The 14,389-nt window shown below is 33.3% G+C and overlaps 1 protein-coding gene across 1 annotated transcript in view; it reads left to right on the top strand.

The window, feature by feature from the left end:
• MYCBP2 (MYC binding protein 2) overlaps positions 1–14,389 on the top strand; it is a 318,733-nt gene that overhangs the window by 100,854 nt on the left and 203,490 nt on the right. Inside the window, exons 14-17 of the mRNA XM_051983950.1 lie at positions 1,105–1,263; positions 3,197–3,401; positions 7,398–7,543; positions 7,870–7,971. Of these exons, the coding sequence (XP_051839910.1) occupies positions 1,105–1,263; positions 3,197–3,401; positions 7,398–7,543; positions 7,870–7,971 (612 nt within the window). The remainder of the gene's footprint in view (positions 1–1,104; positions 1,264–3,196; positions 3,402–7,397; positions 7,544–7,869; positions 7,972–14,389) is intronic.

The following is a 14,389-nucleotide window of genomic DNA, read 5'->3' as shown; positions in this document are numbered from 1 at the left end:
GACATGAATATCTAAAAACTCTTGAGAGAAGGGACTATAAATAAATAAAATATTTGATCATTTTTGCTATGTTAGACTTCATAGTTGTACTATGTAGTTTGTGAATATATATTGAAAAATATTGCCTTATATGAGGGATTTTATTGCATAAGGAGCAGTGTTATCTCTTAACAAAAACATACAAATGATAATTTAAAAATTAGTCGTTACAATAAAGAAATAGAGATTTGTGTGGAATAGTTCATTGAGGATTGCTAAATAAACACATCCATCTGCATGTAATTATGAAGTTAGAATAATAAAAAACCCGTAAGTTTACATTTTAAAAAAGATATTCCAGTTTTTAAAGGAAAGCAGTGACATAATCATTATCAAATAGAAGGTTTAAAACAGTAAACAAAACTTAACTGGCTATTTTTAAAAAATGATAGCTGACATTTATGTAGTACTCTTTAAGATTTACAAGGTGCATCACATAAATTATCTCATGTAATATTTTAGGAGGAAAAACAAAAATCTGTGAAAAGTACCAAAGATTTTTTTGTTTGTTTGTTTGTTTACAGATGAAGGAAGGGTTTGTCATGTACAGAGATATTATGTGGTGAAAGCTGATATTGAATCCAGGTCTTTCCTCACTCAATACTAGTTTACCTCTTTTGATTTCATAAACCTGACTAATGCCAAATATAGTCAATGATGGGTCTTAATGCTAGACATACAATGCATACATTAAGCATTAAGTGGTTGGTAATTATTTAATGAATCAAATTGACTTGACTGAATAGTCTGAGGATATTCCAATTTTCTTTGTAATAATCAAGGCTTGTGAGAAATCACTTTATTGAGTTTTTATCAAAAGAAGTGTACTTTTTATAATAAATTTTGGTGGGATTTTATTTAATTTTTCAGTGATAAGTAAGCATCCACAAAAATAGGTAAATCCTGGGTCCTTTGTTCCATCACAGTTGTCTGTGAATCAAAGATATTTACAACTGTGGAACCAATGCTATCTTCTTGAAGAATTGACCAATTAAATATCATAGATGCCAAAAGACACATTCTTGACCCATTACCTATTTCTTACAAATTCTATTTTCCCAATAGGTTTGGTAACTGATTTGAAGGGCCATTTTGTAACTCAGGTAGCCATGGGAAAGGCTCATACTTGTGTTCTAATGAAGAATGGAGAAGTTTGGACATTTGGTGTAAATAACAAAGGACAGTGTGGACGAGACACAGGCTCTATGAACCAAGGAGGGAAAGGTAAGTATCTAATGCATTCATACTATAAATTTCCTTCTTTAAAAATAAATTAGGCAATGAAATAAAGCCTTTAAGATAACACAATACTTTAAAAAATATTTTTCCCTTAAATTTGAAAAATCATTATACTAGTTTTTTCTTATTGTTGTTGTTCTATACTAGTGGTTCTCAAAGTATGGTCTAGAGAATCCTGGGGATCTCTGAAATCCTTTTAAAGGGTCTACAAATTCAAAAATAGTTTTTATTTCCAATATGGTAAATGTCTATAAATATAACCCAGATAAACAAAAACGTTTTGGAGAGATCCCCAATAATTTTTAATAGGATAAAGATACTGAAAACAAAAGTTTGAGAACCACTGTTCTATACTCTCTGGCTTGTTTATTTCAACAATTTCCATGCAGAATTATCATCTCTATGCAAATCATTCTGTTTATATATCTAGTTTTAGTCTTTTCTAAGTTCTAATTCCACATCACCGTTTGCCTTTTGGGCATTTCAAATTTAGTGACCTATTGACATCGCAAAATCAACATGACCAAAATAGAATTAATGTTTTCCCAAAAATTTATTCTTCTTTCAGATTGCCTAAATGATGCTAATCTCTTTGCTATTCCTTGAGGAAAACATTCCATCTCCTGACTCCATACATTTTATTGGCTATCTCCCAAGCCTAGAATTCTATCTCTCCTCATCTATTTTGTCTCAAAGACAAAACTTAAACTCTTCAACCTGGCATTTAAAGCTTCACAGTTTGGTTCAGTAGTCTGCCTTCATAATTTTAGCAACTATTTCCTGAAATGGTTACTTGTTGGATTACTAAGTAGCTTAGAGCGTTTATATTTTTTTTAATGTGAAGCTCTAAAGAAGCCATTACAAAACTAACAAATGTTAAAGTATTGTGGACAGAAACCCAGACAGAGACAGAAAGAGAGAGAGGGGTGTGTGTGTGTGTGTGTGTCCATCCATGCCTGTACATGTGCAAGGGATAGGAGGCCATGTGTTTTTTTCCTGAAAAGCTTCAAGATGTTTCCTACTTCAAAGCTTTTTCTTTTATCTGTTGCTTCCTTTTTCCTCTCTTTCCCTCTATTTTTTTAAAGTAAGTGTGAAAGAGTTGTTAGTTGGCTTTCAAATTCATATTTTTGTTTAAATTGTTAGATGTGTTATATCCTTCCCCCTTCAAACTCCTCCCCCCCTTTTTAGGGCATCTAGATAGAATGCTTGTCCTGGTCAGGAAAACTCATTTTCCTGAGTTCAAATCTGAGACACTTACTACCTGTGTGACCTTCAAGCAGATCACTTCTCTCTGTTTTCCTCAGTTCCTTATCTGTAAAATTAACTGGAGAAGGACATGACAAATATATTATTTTTGCCAAGAAAACCCCAAAAGAGGTCACAACAAGTTGGACACACATGAAACAAATGAACAAAATCCTTTATATATGCAGTTGGATTAGCATGATGCCATTGCCCACTGTAGAATATGGCTCACTAGAGAGACTAGAACGAGAGAGGTCAATTAGGAAGCTCTCATATGAGATCAGATGAGAGAAAATGAGAATCTGAACTGGCCAGTGGCTGTGTGAGTGAAGAAAAGGAGCTTGAATCTAGAGAGTGGGAAAAGTAGGATTGATAAGATGTGGCAGGCTCTTGGCTAAGGGGGATAACAAAGAGCGAATAATCAAGTTTGACTCCCAGGCTTTGAACCTGAGTGATCTGAAGGATGGTGGTACTCTCAAAACATTGTATATGTGTGTGAAAATATATACATACAATTATACATAATATGTAATCATTAATGCACACAAACATTTATACATGGATATCCAAATATGTAAAGAAGATGTTAATTATATAGATATGGAATTTTCATTATTTTTAAAGCATAGAAATAAGTTATATAGAAAGTTATTAATTGTTGTTTCACATACAGGTTTTGGAATCGAAAATATGGCAACAGCAATGGATGAAGACTTGGAAGAAGAACTAGATGAAAAAGATGAGAAATCTATGATGTGTCCTCCAGGCATGCATAAATGGAAACTTGAGCAGTGCATGGTTTGTACCGTCTGTGGAGACTGTACAGGTTATGGAGCCAGTTGTGTTAGTAGTGGACGTCCAGACAGAGTCCCTGGAGGGTAAGGAAATACATTGGTACAAATAACTTAATTTTTATTTCTTTAGCCTAACATAATTATTAGTAGAACATCAAGTATACATTGTTTACCATATATTTGTTTTAGAAATAATTCCAAATATTTCAGAAAATCATTTTTGTTATACATGTCTTAGAACTAAAATTAAATCATCACAAAGAGTTTAGTCTATTTTTTATTCAAAATACCTTTGCCCTTTATTAAAGAGTAGTGTAGATGTAGATTGTTCTTTCTTTGGTGGCCCTTGATACCATGGGTCCTATGTCTCTGAACCCATAGCCATGCTTGCCATAGAAATTCATGAATACTTAGTCTCCTAATCTATGGAAAGGTTGTGATCTGTATTGTTGGAAGAAGTAGTTAAAATAATGAAATCATGGATCCTGAAATATGAAGAAATGAGAAAAGGGAAAGCTCATTGGCTTAACAGGTTGAATCTGTGCTGTAAGTAATGAAGGATGCCATACTGTGTAGGCAAAGAGTTGTTGCCCAGTGGAAAGCAGTGCAAACAACGGGCATTTAATCTCATTTGTGATTCTAGCAAAGTCAGACTTACAAACTCAACATTGGCAATAGTGATCCTGGCTCTGAATACAATATCCAGGAGAGCTGTTTATTGTTGTTTTTCTTTAACTGAGTCTGGAACAAATATTTCTCATGAGGCATGGTACTCCAAAGGGGCATGATGTAGAGAGAAACATATAGGATTAAATAATTTTGCTTTGTAATTTGGAAATATTTCATAGGACCTGATAGAATTTTAAAATCTGAATAGTAATAATTTAACTGGAATATCTAGGTGGTAGGTATAGTGGATAAAGTGCCTCACCTGGAGTCAGGGACATCTGCATTAAAATCCAGCTTCAGACACTTAATAGCAGTATGACCCTATGCTTCTTTTTTGACACTGGATGGACTTCACAGCATAGCAGTTTGTGTACCTGATTTGGCGACATATCAAGTATTAACATCTTATTATTTCAAGGAACTAAATTATTGGCAAGATTTAATCATATAAACCAACACTGGGAATTGTTAAAGCCTTCATTTTTCAGTCAAACAGAATAGAAACCAAAAATAATGTAGAAATGGTAAAGAGACCTTCTTTGTTTATTTTAGTGAAAATTATGGATGAGATATTTGTTTTTTTCTTATTCTTTTTATTTAGTTTTATTATGTATACTACCATTTGGGCTGAGAATATTTGGTAGTACAAGCTTTCAGAATAATAATAAATTAAAAAGAGAACTTCAGTTCTCTATTTCAAAAATACTGAAATTCCATTGATTTTTTTTCTACAGTGTTAGGTTATAGTTTAATTTATTAAGTTAAAAAATTATTATATTTTTTGATTTATTAGACATATAAGAATTACAAACAAGTTTTATATATTAGTTTTGAAGGTCAGCTAGATGATATAGTAGATAGGTTGTCAGTCCTGGAGTTGGGATGGCCTAAGACTTACTAGCTGAGTGATCCTGGGCAATTCACTTAACCCTGTTTACCTGTTTCATCATCTGTAAAATAATCTGGAGAAGGAAACAGCAAACCACTCCATTATCTTTGCCAACAGAATCCCAAATGGGCTGATGTAAAGTTGGATACCCCTGAAACAATTTAACAGTAATAAATTTTCAATAAAAACGTGAAAAGAGTAAATAAAATTAATTGTTCTTGCATTTTGTTCATTGGAATTAAACTTTCAGCAACTCAGTTTTAATTATAAAAAAGTATTGTGGAAGAATGAGCTGAATGATAAGAAGCTCAGATAATTTTTGCCCTTCAAAGGGAAAAATTCAGTGGTAGAGTTTTAGAAAATCCAACTTATTATTCCATAATTCTAAAAACTTTTATTTTCTGTGTCCTTAGAGCCTTGCTTCCGAAATCCATAGGTGGGTAGCTGTTCTTATGGAAAACTTTGCTGTAAATAGAAACTAAGTTATATTTTCACAAGTTGTTACTTCCTAGAAGGACAGAAGTTGAAAAGTTCTTTTTAGAAAGCCCATATTTGAAACAGCTATATCATTAATTCTTGGCCTAGTATACTCTTATTTGCTCATTAGACTTAGGATAATGCTGTGTTTGTAGCAGCAAGTACTCTATAAATATTTTGTTAAAATATAGTATATTGATTTCTTAATTTTTCCCATTAGAAATAGAATATTATGGTATAGAATTGTCTAGTTTGGAAAATAATTCCTTGTCTTATAATTTGCCACAGTATTTTTAGCCTTTAGTTTTCAGTCTAGAGCCCTTAGACATGGAGCATTTTTTTCTTTATGTGTGTGAACTAGTCATTTCTTGAGGTCATGCTTTCCATGAGTAAAATGAACAGGGAGGACTAAAAGGCAAAGTTTTTCCTTGAAAATTTTAGAAAGTCTTTAAGTCCTATATTCTTGGTTGTCATTGTAAAATTGTAATCATCAGTAAAATCTGTAATAACTTTATTTCCTCTTATTTCCAGATAAGTAGCTTTTTTTAGGTTGAGGTATGTATGTGTATATGTGTGTGTGGGGAGGAGGGGAGGGTTGATATTGGTAAAACAGTTCTAGATTAGGGCTGTCTTTTGAATTTTTTATAATGGTGATGACAGACTTGCTATGTGTTAGCTTTAAAAGTATATTTGTTCTGTATATATTTGTTGTTTTCCTCCATTAGAAAGATAATTCCCTTTCTTCTAGGATCAAATAAATAATTCTCTGTTTGATATTGAAGGTCTCTAATAAGCTGGTTGCAGCCTATTTTCTATGTAACATTCTAGCCAGACTGACCTGCTTGCATTTACAGCTTTTGTTTGGCTGTACCCCAAAACTTCAAATGCCCTTCCTCCTTCTCTCTGTCCCTGAAGAATTTCTAGTTTCCTTCAGAATTTAGGGCCAGTATCATTCCTGCCTCTCCACAGTCCTGAAACTACCCTGTGTATATTGTGCACTTATTTGTATTCAAACTGTTTCAAGTTAAGAAGATATAAGCTCTCTAAGTACAAGTACAAACCTGATTTGTTTCTGTATTACAGGATCTGGTATGTCTCAAGCTCTTACTAAGTATTTGATCATTAAGTAACCTTAGGGAAACTTTGATCTTTTTCTTTTCAGATATTTGAAGCCTTGTAGTAGAAGCAGGATTAAATTTATAGTGGAGAGATATAAATTTAAACTCCTCTCCACTACACTACAGTTCATAAGCAATTTCTCTAAGAGATAGCTACTTAAAGTTCAAGGTACACTATGGCTCCACACTTCTAAAACTTAAACTCAGGAAGGCCCACTGGCATGTTTATCATTAGTCGTCATCAAAAGTATATAATCAGACATATATTGAAACGGCACCATTAGAAGCTAAACATTTCCTCCATAAGCCTAGGGTGTGATATCTATGAATATACACAATGTGAATAGTAAGAATGGATGTTCATCAAGTTCATGATTGTGAAAACATGGCCAAGGAGTTCAAGTATATTCTGTGCAAATATTTTGTATTCAGTGTGTGTATATTATGAGTATGTGTATGTGTAGGTGACCTAATAATATATAAAATCCTTAAAAACAAAGATTACTTTATTTTTGTCACATGGTACAATATGAGATATTTTTAAATGTTTGGTTTTTTTATTAATTGGGGAGATTACAGAAAACATGCTAGCTTTCTTTAGATGTTTGAAATATTGTAGGAGATGAAGGAGATGAAAAAAAGAATTAAATTCTATCAAAGATTGAAGCTCAACATTTGGTATGATTTTCAGGGAGTTCTTGATTTAGCATCAAGAACTTAATAATGATTAGAATTGCTCAAAAATGAGGTAGGTTACTTTAATCAGAAGTGACTTTGCAGTCACTGATTGGATAATCATTATTTTTAGGTAGTTTTAGACTTATGTGATCACCCAAAGAGAGTCACTGATGTCTGTTATGGAGGAAATATAGATAAGGAATGAAGTAGCAAGAAATACTGTTAAATAATTTTGATTATCTATTTTAGGATCTGTGGCTGTGGTTCTGGAGAATCTGGCTGTGCTGTGTGTGGCTGTTGTAAAGCCTGTGCAAGAGAATTGGATGGTCAGGAGGCAAGACAAAGAGGAATTCTTGATGCTGTCAAAGAAATGATACCTTTAGATCTCTTATTAGGTAGGGTGCTACTGTTAATTTGTTTATGTATGACACATTTTACTCTGCTGTCTTACAAATTTTATACTTTAATAAGTATTAAGCATAATATCTATCTTTGTATTTTGAAGAATATAGGCAACTTAGAGCTAAATAAAATCAAGGAAACTGATACTATAGATTATTTCTTAAATTCTGTACCTGTTCTGGCTCCCTCTAAAATGAGCCCTTATTGTAACAAAAAGGAGCATATATTATGTAGAATAGTTTTCTTGACTTTTAATTTCTTGTGCATTTTGATCATGTCCGTGCCGTAACTTAGTCTTCTTATGTTGATAATTCTCCAGCTGTCCCTGTACCTGGAGTTAACATTGAAGAACATCTTCAGTTGAGGCAAGAAGAAAAACGACAGCGTGTAAACAGGAGACATAGATTGGAGGAAGGCAGAGGTAAGATTATACAGGAAGAAAGTAGTTGAAAACCTGATAATTTGTTCAAATAGGCAAATTTGTTTTCAAAATTAGAGTAAAGTTCTCTGAAGAAGCTATAAATCCCTAAATACATTATGTAAAGTATATTTACCATATAAGCAAGAACTTTACTATCAGTCTGTAAAATAGTTTTTTAGCACATACAGCTTCATGAACATCAATCTTTAGATATCTTTTTACTACAGGGAAAAACTCCCCAGCTCATTAATCTGATCAAGCAACACCAGTTTCTAAGAGGTAGACAGGCTCCATAGCCACCAACCAGTTCAATTTTGTCTTGTATTTCTGTATCAATCTCTCCCCTATTACAGTATAACTTTTTCTGGGGAGCCTGGTCTCAATATATAAACTAATTACTATATTGATGTATATATTTTGCTACTCCTTCAGAAACAGACCAGGATTCAGGTGAGTATAAACATTTGCAAATTTTATTTTTAGAAGTAGATTTACTATTTTCTTATCCTATAGTTATTTAACTATTTCTCTTGGTTTCAAGGTGATTTGGAGGTTTTAATTAGATTTTTTTAAAGATTGTATCCTCTTAGATGAACCAAATCAGTTCCAATAGAGCAGTATTGAATTGAATCAGCTACATCCAGTGGAAAAATCTCTGGGGAATGACTATGAACCATTACATAGAATTCCCAATCCCTATATTTTTGTCTGCCTGCATTTTTGATTTCCTTCACAGGCTAATTGTACACTATTTCAAAGTCCAGTTCTTTTGGTACAGCAAAATAACTGTTAGGACATGTATACTTATATTGTATTTAATTTATACTTTAACATATTTAACATGTATTGGTCAACCTGCCATCTAGAGGATGAGATGGGGGGAAGGAAGGGAAAAATTGGAGCAAAAGGTTCGGCAATTGTTGATGCTGTAAAATTACCCATGCATATAACTTGTAAATAAAAAGCTATTTAAAAAAAAATTATATCCTCTTAAAATAATCAAAGTGAGATTTATAAACATTACCAAAGCACTTTTCCAAAGAATGATTATAACAAGCTGTCTTTAGTTTGAAATTTCTTGCCTAATAAATAAAACTGTCAAAATTGACACAATGGTACCAGATATCATTAATGTTTGTTTAAAATGAAACCCTTGTTGTTGAAGTTATATGAAACCTCCAGTGTGTCACATCGTCTCAAGAAACAATTCATGGTGACCGCTCATATCTCCTTTAAGGTAGTAAAATTTTGTTTTCTTTTGGACTCAGTGATGAATTATTTTTGAAAGCAGAGAAATCTTGTCTGTCTTGTTTCAGAGTTGCCAAAACTGTCTATATGTGGTAAAACATGTATTTGAAAGATTAAGATTATGGTTCTATTAAAATTAATCTATTGATTAGTTGTTATTATTAATATCTTCCAATTCATTCAAAGTCACATTTCCTAAATGCTTAAATTAAAAGAAAATGGTATGGTAACATTGAAATATATACTTAATTCCTGTAATTATCCAAATACCTGAGATCATTATATGTTAACTGTTTCATGAGTCTACAAAGTTATAATTTGAGAATGTGAGACTCATTATTATTGGGTCTTTAATGTTTATGTTCATTAAATGGTCTTCATTTTACACAATTGACAAAAACTGCACAAAGAATATTGTAAATTGTCAGTTATAAACCTTTTCTTCTTATTCTACCTTCCTTTTTATATGGCATAAAAGTTAATTTGTAATGAAGCTGACTGAATTGTTTAATGCTAAAATCTTTGTTTATCTTTTCACTGCACCAAAGTAACCTTAATCATTTTTCATGCATAGAAGAGATTGTACTTTAAATAAGTTAACGTGTTTGTAAATGTATTCAGAATGTAACATTCCTTTACTTTATGTGACATATATTTTCTTATTTGTGACAGTTTATAAAATGTGTCATGGGCCTCCAAACATTATTCTCATTCATTATTTTCTACTTACATGTTAAATAAGCTCTCTTTATGCTACTCTATTTGATTTAGCAAATATACATATCAGTTGCAGAAAGGTATGTTTTTATTCTGTTAGAAATTCCTCTCACTAGCCCTCAAAATTCAGTAACAATATAACTTTACTTATTTTTTTAATTTACTTTTAATTATTGAGGAATTATCTGTTTATATGTTTTAATTTTCTAGGTAGTTGAACTTCCTTTTTTATGCTATTAATTTTTTATTTTAACGATTTTTGTTGAAATCTTTCTAAAAGATGTTGTACATTCTACTTTTAAACATTATATTGACCATAAAATAACCTGTATTTCCTGGCTCAACGTCATCATTATGAACTATAACTTGTAAATACTTTATTGCAATTACAGACCTGAGTTCAATTCCCCTTTGACTTTGTGACCCTGGTTATTAAACCTCTTAGTTCTCCAGGCAGCTTTCCAAGTCTATAAGCTACAGAACAGTTACTGATTTGCTTTGCTAGAGTGAGTTTCCCCACCATGCATTATTTACCCAAATGAAATCCCAGTGCAGAACCAAAAATAAAACATTATAATACAGAGATACTCTTGGGAATCATGGGGGGAAAGCATGTTTTTTTTTTTTTTGCACTAAACTAATTGATCCCTAAATTGCTTTCACCATTTCTACTGTCTCTTTCTTCACTGTATTGTCACTTCTCCATGTATGATCCACATTCTCTCTTCTTCCCCTCAGTATGTTGCTATCTAAGCTTTTAAAATGTCAGCTTACTTTACATTCATGTTCAAACCAACCACTAGTTCATGAGGAGCTCAGTTATTTGTTAGCACAAGTATTTTTTAGAAATGAATGGAAAAAATCGAAGTGTTTATTTATATGCTCAGGGATATACTAAGTGCCTTACAAAAATCTGAAAACAAAAGCTAAGGTGTTTTCTAGAAAAGCTATTTTTCTTGATAGGCTATCAAAAAACAGCCTTTTGGATAGCCTATTTTAATTTACTTTTAGTTTTATTGCTATGTTCTGCATGGTGTAGGTTATTGAAAGTCCAACTTTAATGGAGATGTCAGACTATGAAGAGCACCTGTTGGGTAGCATATACTAGATCTAAGGTCATTCTGAAAGACCTGGATTCAAGTCCTGTCCAGATTATTTAATCTCCATGTGCCTGTTTCATCATCTTTAAATGAGAGATGTAAGGCCCTGCCCAGTCTAATTTTATGATTCATTAAATGTTCACCATCTTCATTTCTTCTTTAATAATTGGGAAATTGATTTTAGTGTCTATTGCTTAAAATATTTGCTTGGTTTTTTAAAAGGAAGATTTCTTTTTTTTCTTGAAAAATTACATTGGACTTGAACATTCACGTTACACATTTCTATGCATCCTGTGATAATTTTTTTGTTTTAAATCTCTAGGAAATATAGAAGGCTTTGCTCCAAATCTTGTATTTTTAAATGTTGGGGTGTCTTTATTTGGCTCAGTATTTAAAAGAATGGTTGCTGGCATCACTTTAGTATCATAACTTCCTATAAAGAATACAATACTGTCTTAAGAGGGGAATCTATCCTCTAGTTTCTCTTCTGCTTAGTACCTTTATTCTATATTAGTTGGAGACTTCTTCAGTTGAAAACAGGTACTGTTTTGTCAGCAGTAGTGTCCTCATCAAAAGATTAATCTTGACCCGATTTTAAGCCTGTTTACCAACTCTAGACTCAATAGGAATTGAGAGGCTGGTACAGCAAGGAAGGCAACTAGATGGTGCAGTGGGACATCATATTTGGAGTCAGGAAGATTCATCTTGTGTCCAAATCTACCTTCAAACACTCTATGTATGGTCCTTTGTTTGCCTCAGTTCCTCGTTTATAAAATGAGTTAAAGAAAAGGGCAAAATGCATTATCTTGATTAAGAAAAATCCCAAATTGGGCTGCACACAATTGAAAATGATTAAACAATGAGAACATAGTTGGATAGTGTAAGTAGTTGGCCCTGGGGTAAGGAAAAACAAGGTTCAAATATTGTCACTGGCATCTATTGGCATCCCTGACATCACCTGGGGAACCAGAATATGTCACCTAATTTCTCAGTTCTCCAGTCCACTAGTAGGACCACTGGGCTACACATAAGAATCCCCCAGTGGCTGCATATTGACTTAGAAAGCCACATATAAACACTTTCTGTTCTATTCTATTTTTATTTGTTTTGTTAAATGTTTCCAATTATACTTTAATCTGGTTTCAGATGCACTTGAGAATATTCTCTTCCAGATATTTCTAATTTGAATGACTATAATTTGAAGCATAGTTGCATTAGGGAAAAGATTTTCCTCATCAGGATTTCTCTGGTAAAGTCGCGGGTGCAGACCAATTCATTCTTTCAGTCATTCACTACTTTTCTGGCTTCTATCCTTACTGCTCGATATATTTTCTAGTAAAACATGTTAGTGGCAATGATGGAGTTTGTTTAAAAAAAAAAAGTAACGGATAGTATACTAAAAAAACCACTAACAACAAATCAGTGCTATAGTTTGTTAGCCTTCAGTTTTTACTTGCCTTTGGGGGTATCTGTCATATGCCAGCTATTAATTTTCTGATGGTAACTTAGGGATCTATGTATCTGAACAAACCAGTCTTATCCCTTCTTCCACTTGTGAAGACCTTGAACCTAGACTTTATTTCACCCTTCCTCCCAAGTTTCCTCTAGGCTAAATATCCTCCGGTCCTTCAGTCAATCCTTATATCACATTCTAGGCCTTTCATCATTCTGGTTGTCCTTAACTGATTATTCTACACTTTATCAATGGACTTCTTAAAATATGCCATTCAGAATTGAATATGGTTCTTCAGATCTGGTTTGATGAGGGCAAAATATAGCAGGAATACCATGTCCCTAGTGTTTGAATAGTGTGACTCTGTTTAGCCTAAGTGTGAATTAATTGCCTTGAGTGCTATTACTGTCCACTATCATTTAGTCCATCCCTTAGTACAGTGCCTGGCACTTAATAGATGCAGAATTGTTGTTATTTGTCTTTTCTTCTCACAGAGGACCTGACATAGAGGTAGGACTGTGCAAGGTCATATGCCTCACTTTAACCTCCAGAGTCTTCTGGTCCAGTGGCCAGATATAGATATGGAAGACTGGAAATGGCCCTGGATGTAATAGGAGACACTGGCCTTTTCAAGCTGAAGTATTAATCAGGTCTCTGTTTGGCTAAGGCTATATCATTCAGTGGTTACCTGTAGATGCTCTTAAAAGTATTTTTTCCCCTTTTCTTTTGTACCCCTGAACCATCCCAAGATAACTTGGGATTTACTGACTAGCTTTCTTTCTTAAGGCCCATGCCTTAAACCAAAACCAATCTGATTCTTATTGCCACCAATAGGTCCTAGGCCAAGCCCTATTTGGTCATTTTTTGACTCACTGAAAGTAAAGAGCAATCATTTCTGCTTTTGCCAGAAACTCTGAGGTTTTCCCTTTCCAGATTCATTCATTTATTTATGTATTTATTTGTTCATTTATGTTTTTTCTATTGATCTTAAAGATGTAGGGCTTTTTTTAGACTAGGTGAAAGAGAGATTATTTGCCTCAATTGCTCCCTTACCTTAATCACTGAATGGGTGCAGCCTCAGACAGACAGAGACCTGATAAAGACATTAGCTTGAAAAGGCCATTGTCTCCTATTACATCCAGGGCCATCTCCAGTCATCTTGATCTATATCTCTATCTGGCCACTGGACCCAGATGGCTCTGGAGGGGAAAGTGAGGTAGGTAATCTTGCCCAGCTCCTTCTCACTTAAATCCACATTACTTGCATGCATGGCATCACCTCCTTGATGTCATAGTGCTCTTCAAGAATGACAAACAGTACCAACAAAACTTGGTAGTAAATGAGGCAAAGAATGGCCTTTTTCGCCTAGTTCAAAAATAGAAAAAAATGAATAAATGAATCTGGGAGAGGAAGGCCCTCAGCATTTCTAGCTAAAGCAGAAATGACTGCTGTTTACTTTCAAATAATGACCAAATGGGGGTTGGCTTAGGACCTGCTGTAGGTCAATCTAAGAGAGTCTGAGTGATTTGGGTTTGAGGCATAAATGTATCAACAAGCTTTTATTAATATTTATATTCTTAACACTGTATTAAACATTGAAGATACAGCTGCAAAAGTAAAAAAGTCCCTACCTTTAAAGAGCCTATACTCTTTTGTTGGTATATAATATATACTTAAAATTAATGCATAGTAATTGGGTTGAGGCTATATGAGGGTGGAATGCCTGACTTTGGCACTTATTGTTTCATTCAGGAAATGCCTCTTAACCTTTCTGAACCTCTGGGGATAATAATAGCACCTACTTTATAGTGTTATTTTGAGGATGGTGTATGAAAATTTTTGTAAACCTTGAAGTGCTAAATAAATTCTATTGTTATTATTGTTCCTACTGAGAACTAAG

The sequence above is a fragment of the Antechinus flavipes genome, chromosome 3 (assembly GCF_016432865.1).
Source record: "Antechinus flavipes isolate AdamAnt ecotype Samford, QLD, Australia chromosome 3, AdamAnt_v2, whole genome shotgun sequence".
NCBI classification, from domain to species: Eukaryota; Metazoa; Chordata; class Mammalia; order Dasyuromorphia; family Dasyuridae; genus Antechinus; species Antechinus flavipes.
Note: the sequence above shows the minus strand (reverse complement) of the source record. Positions and strands in the feature narration are given on the sequence as shown.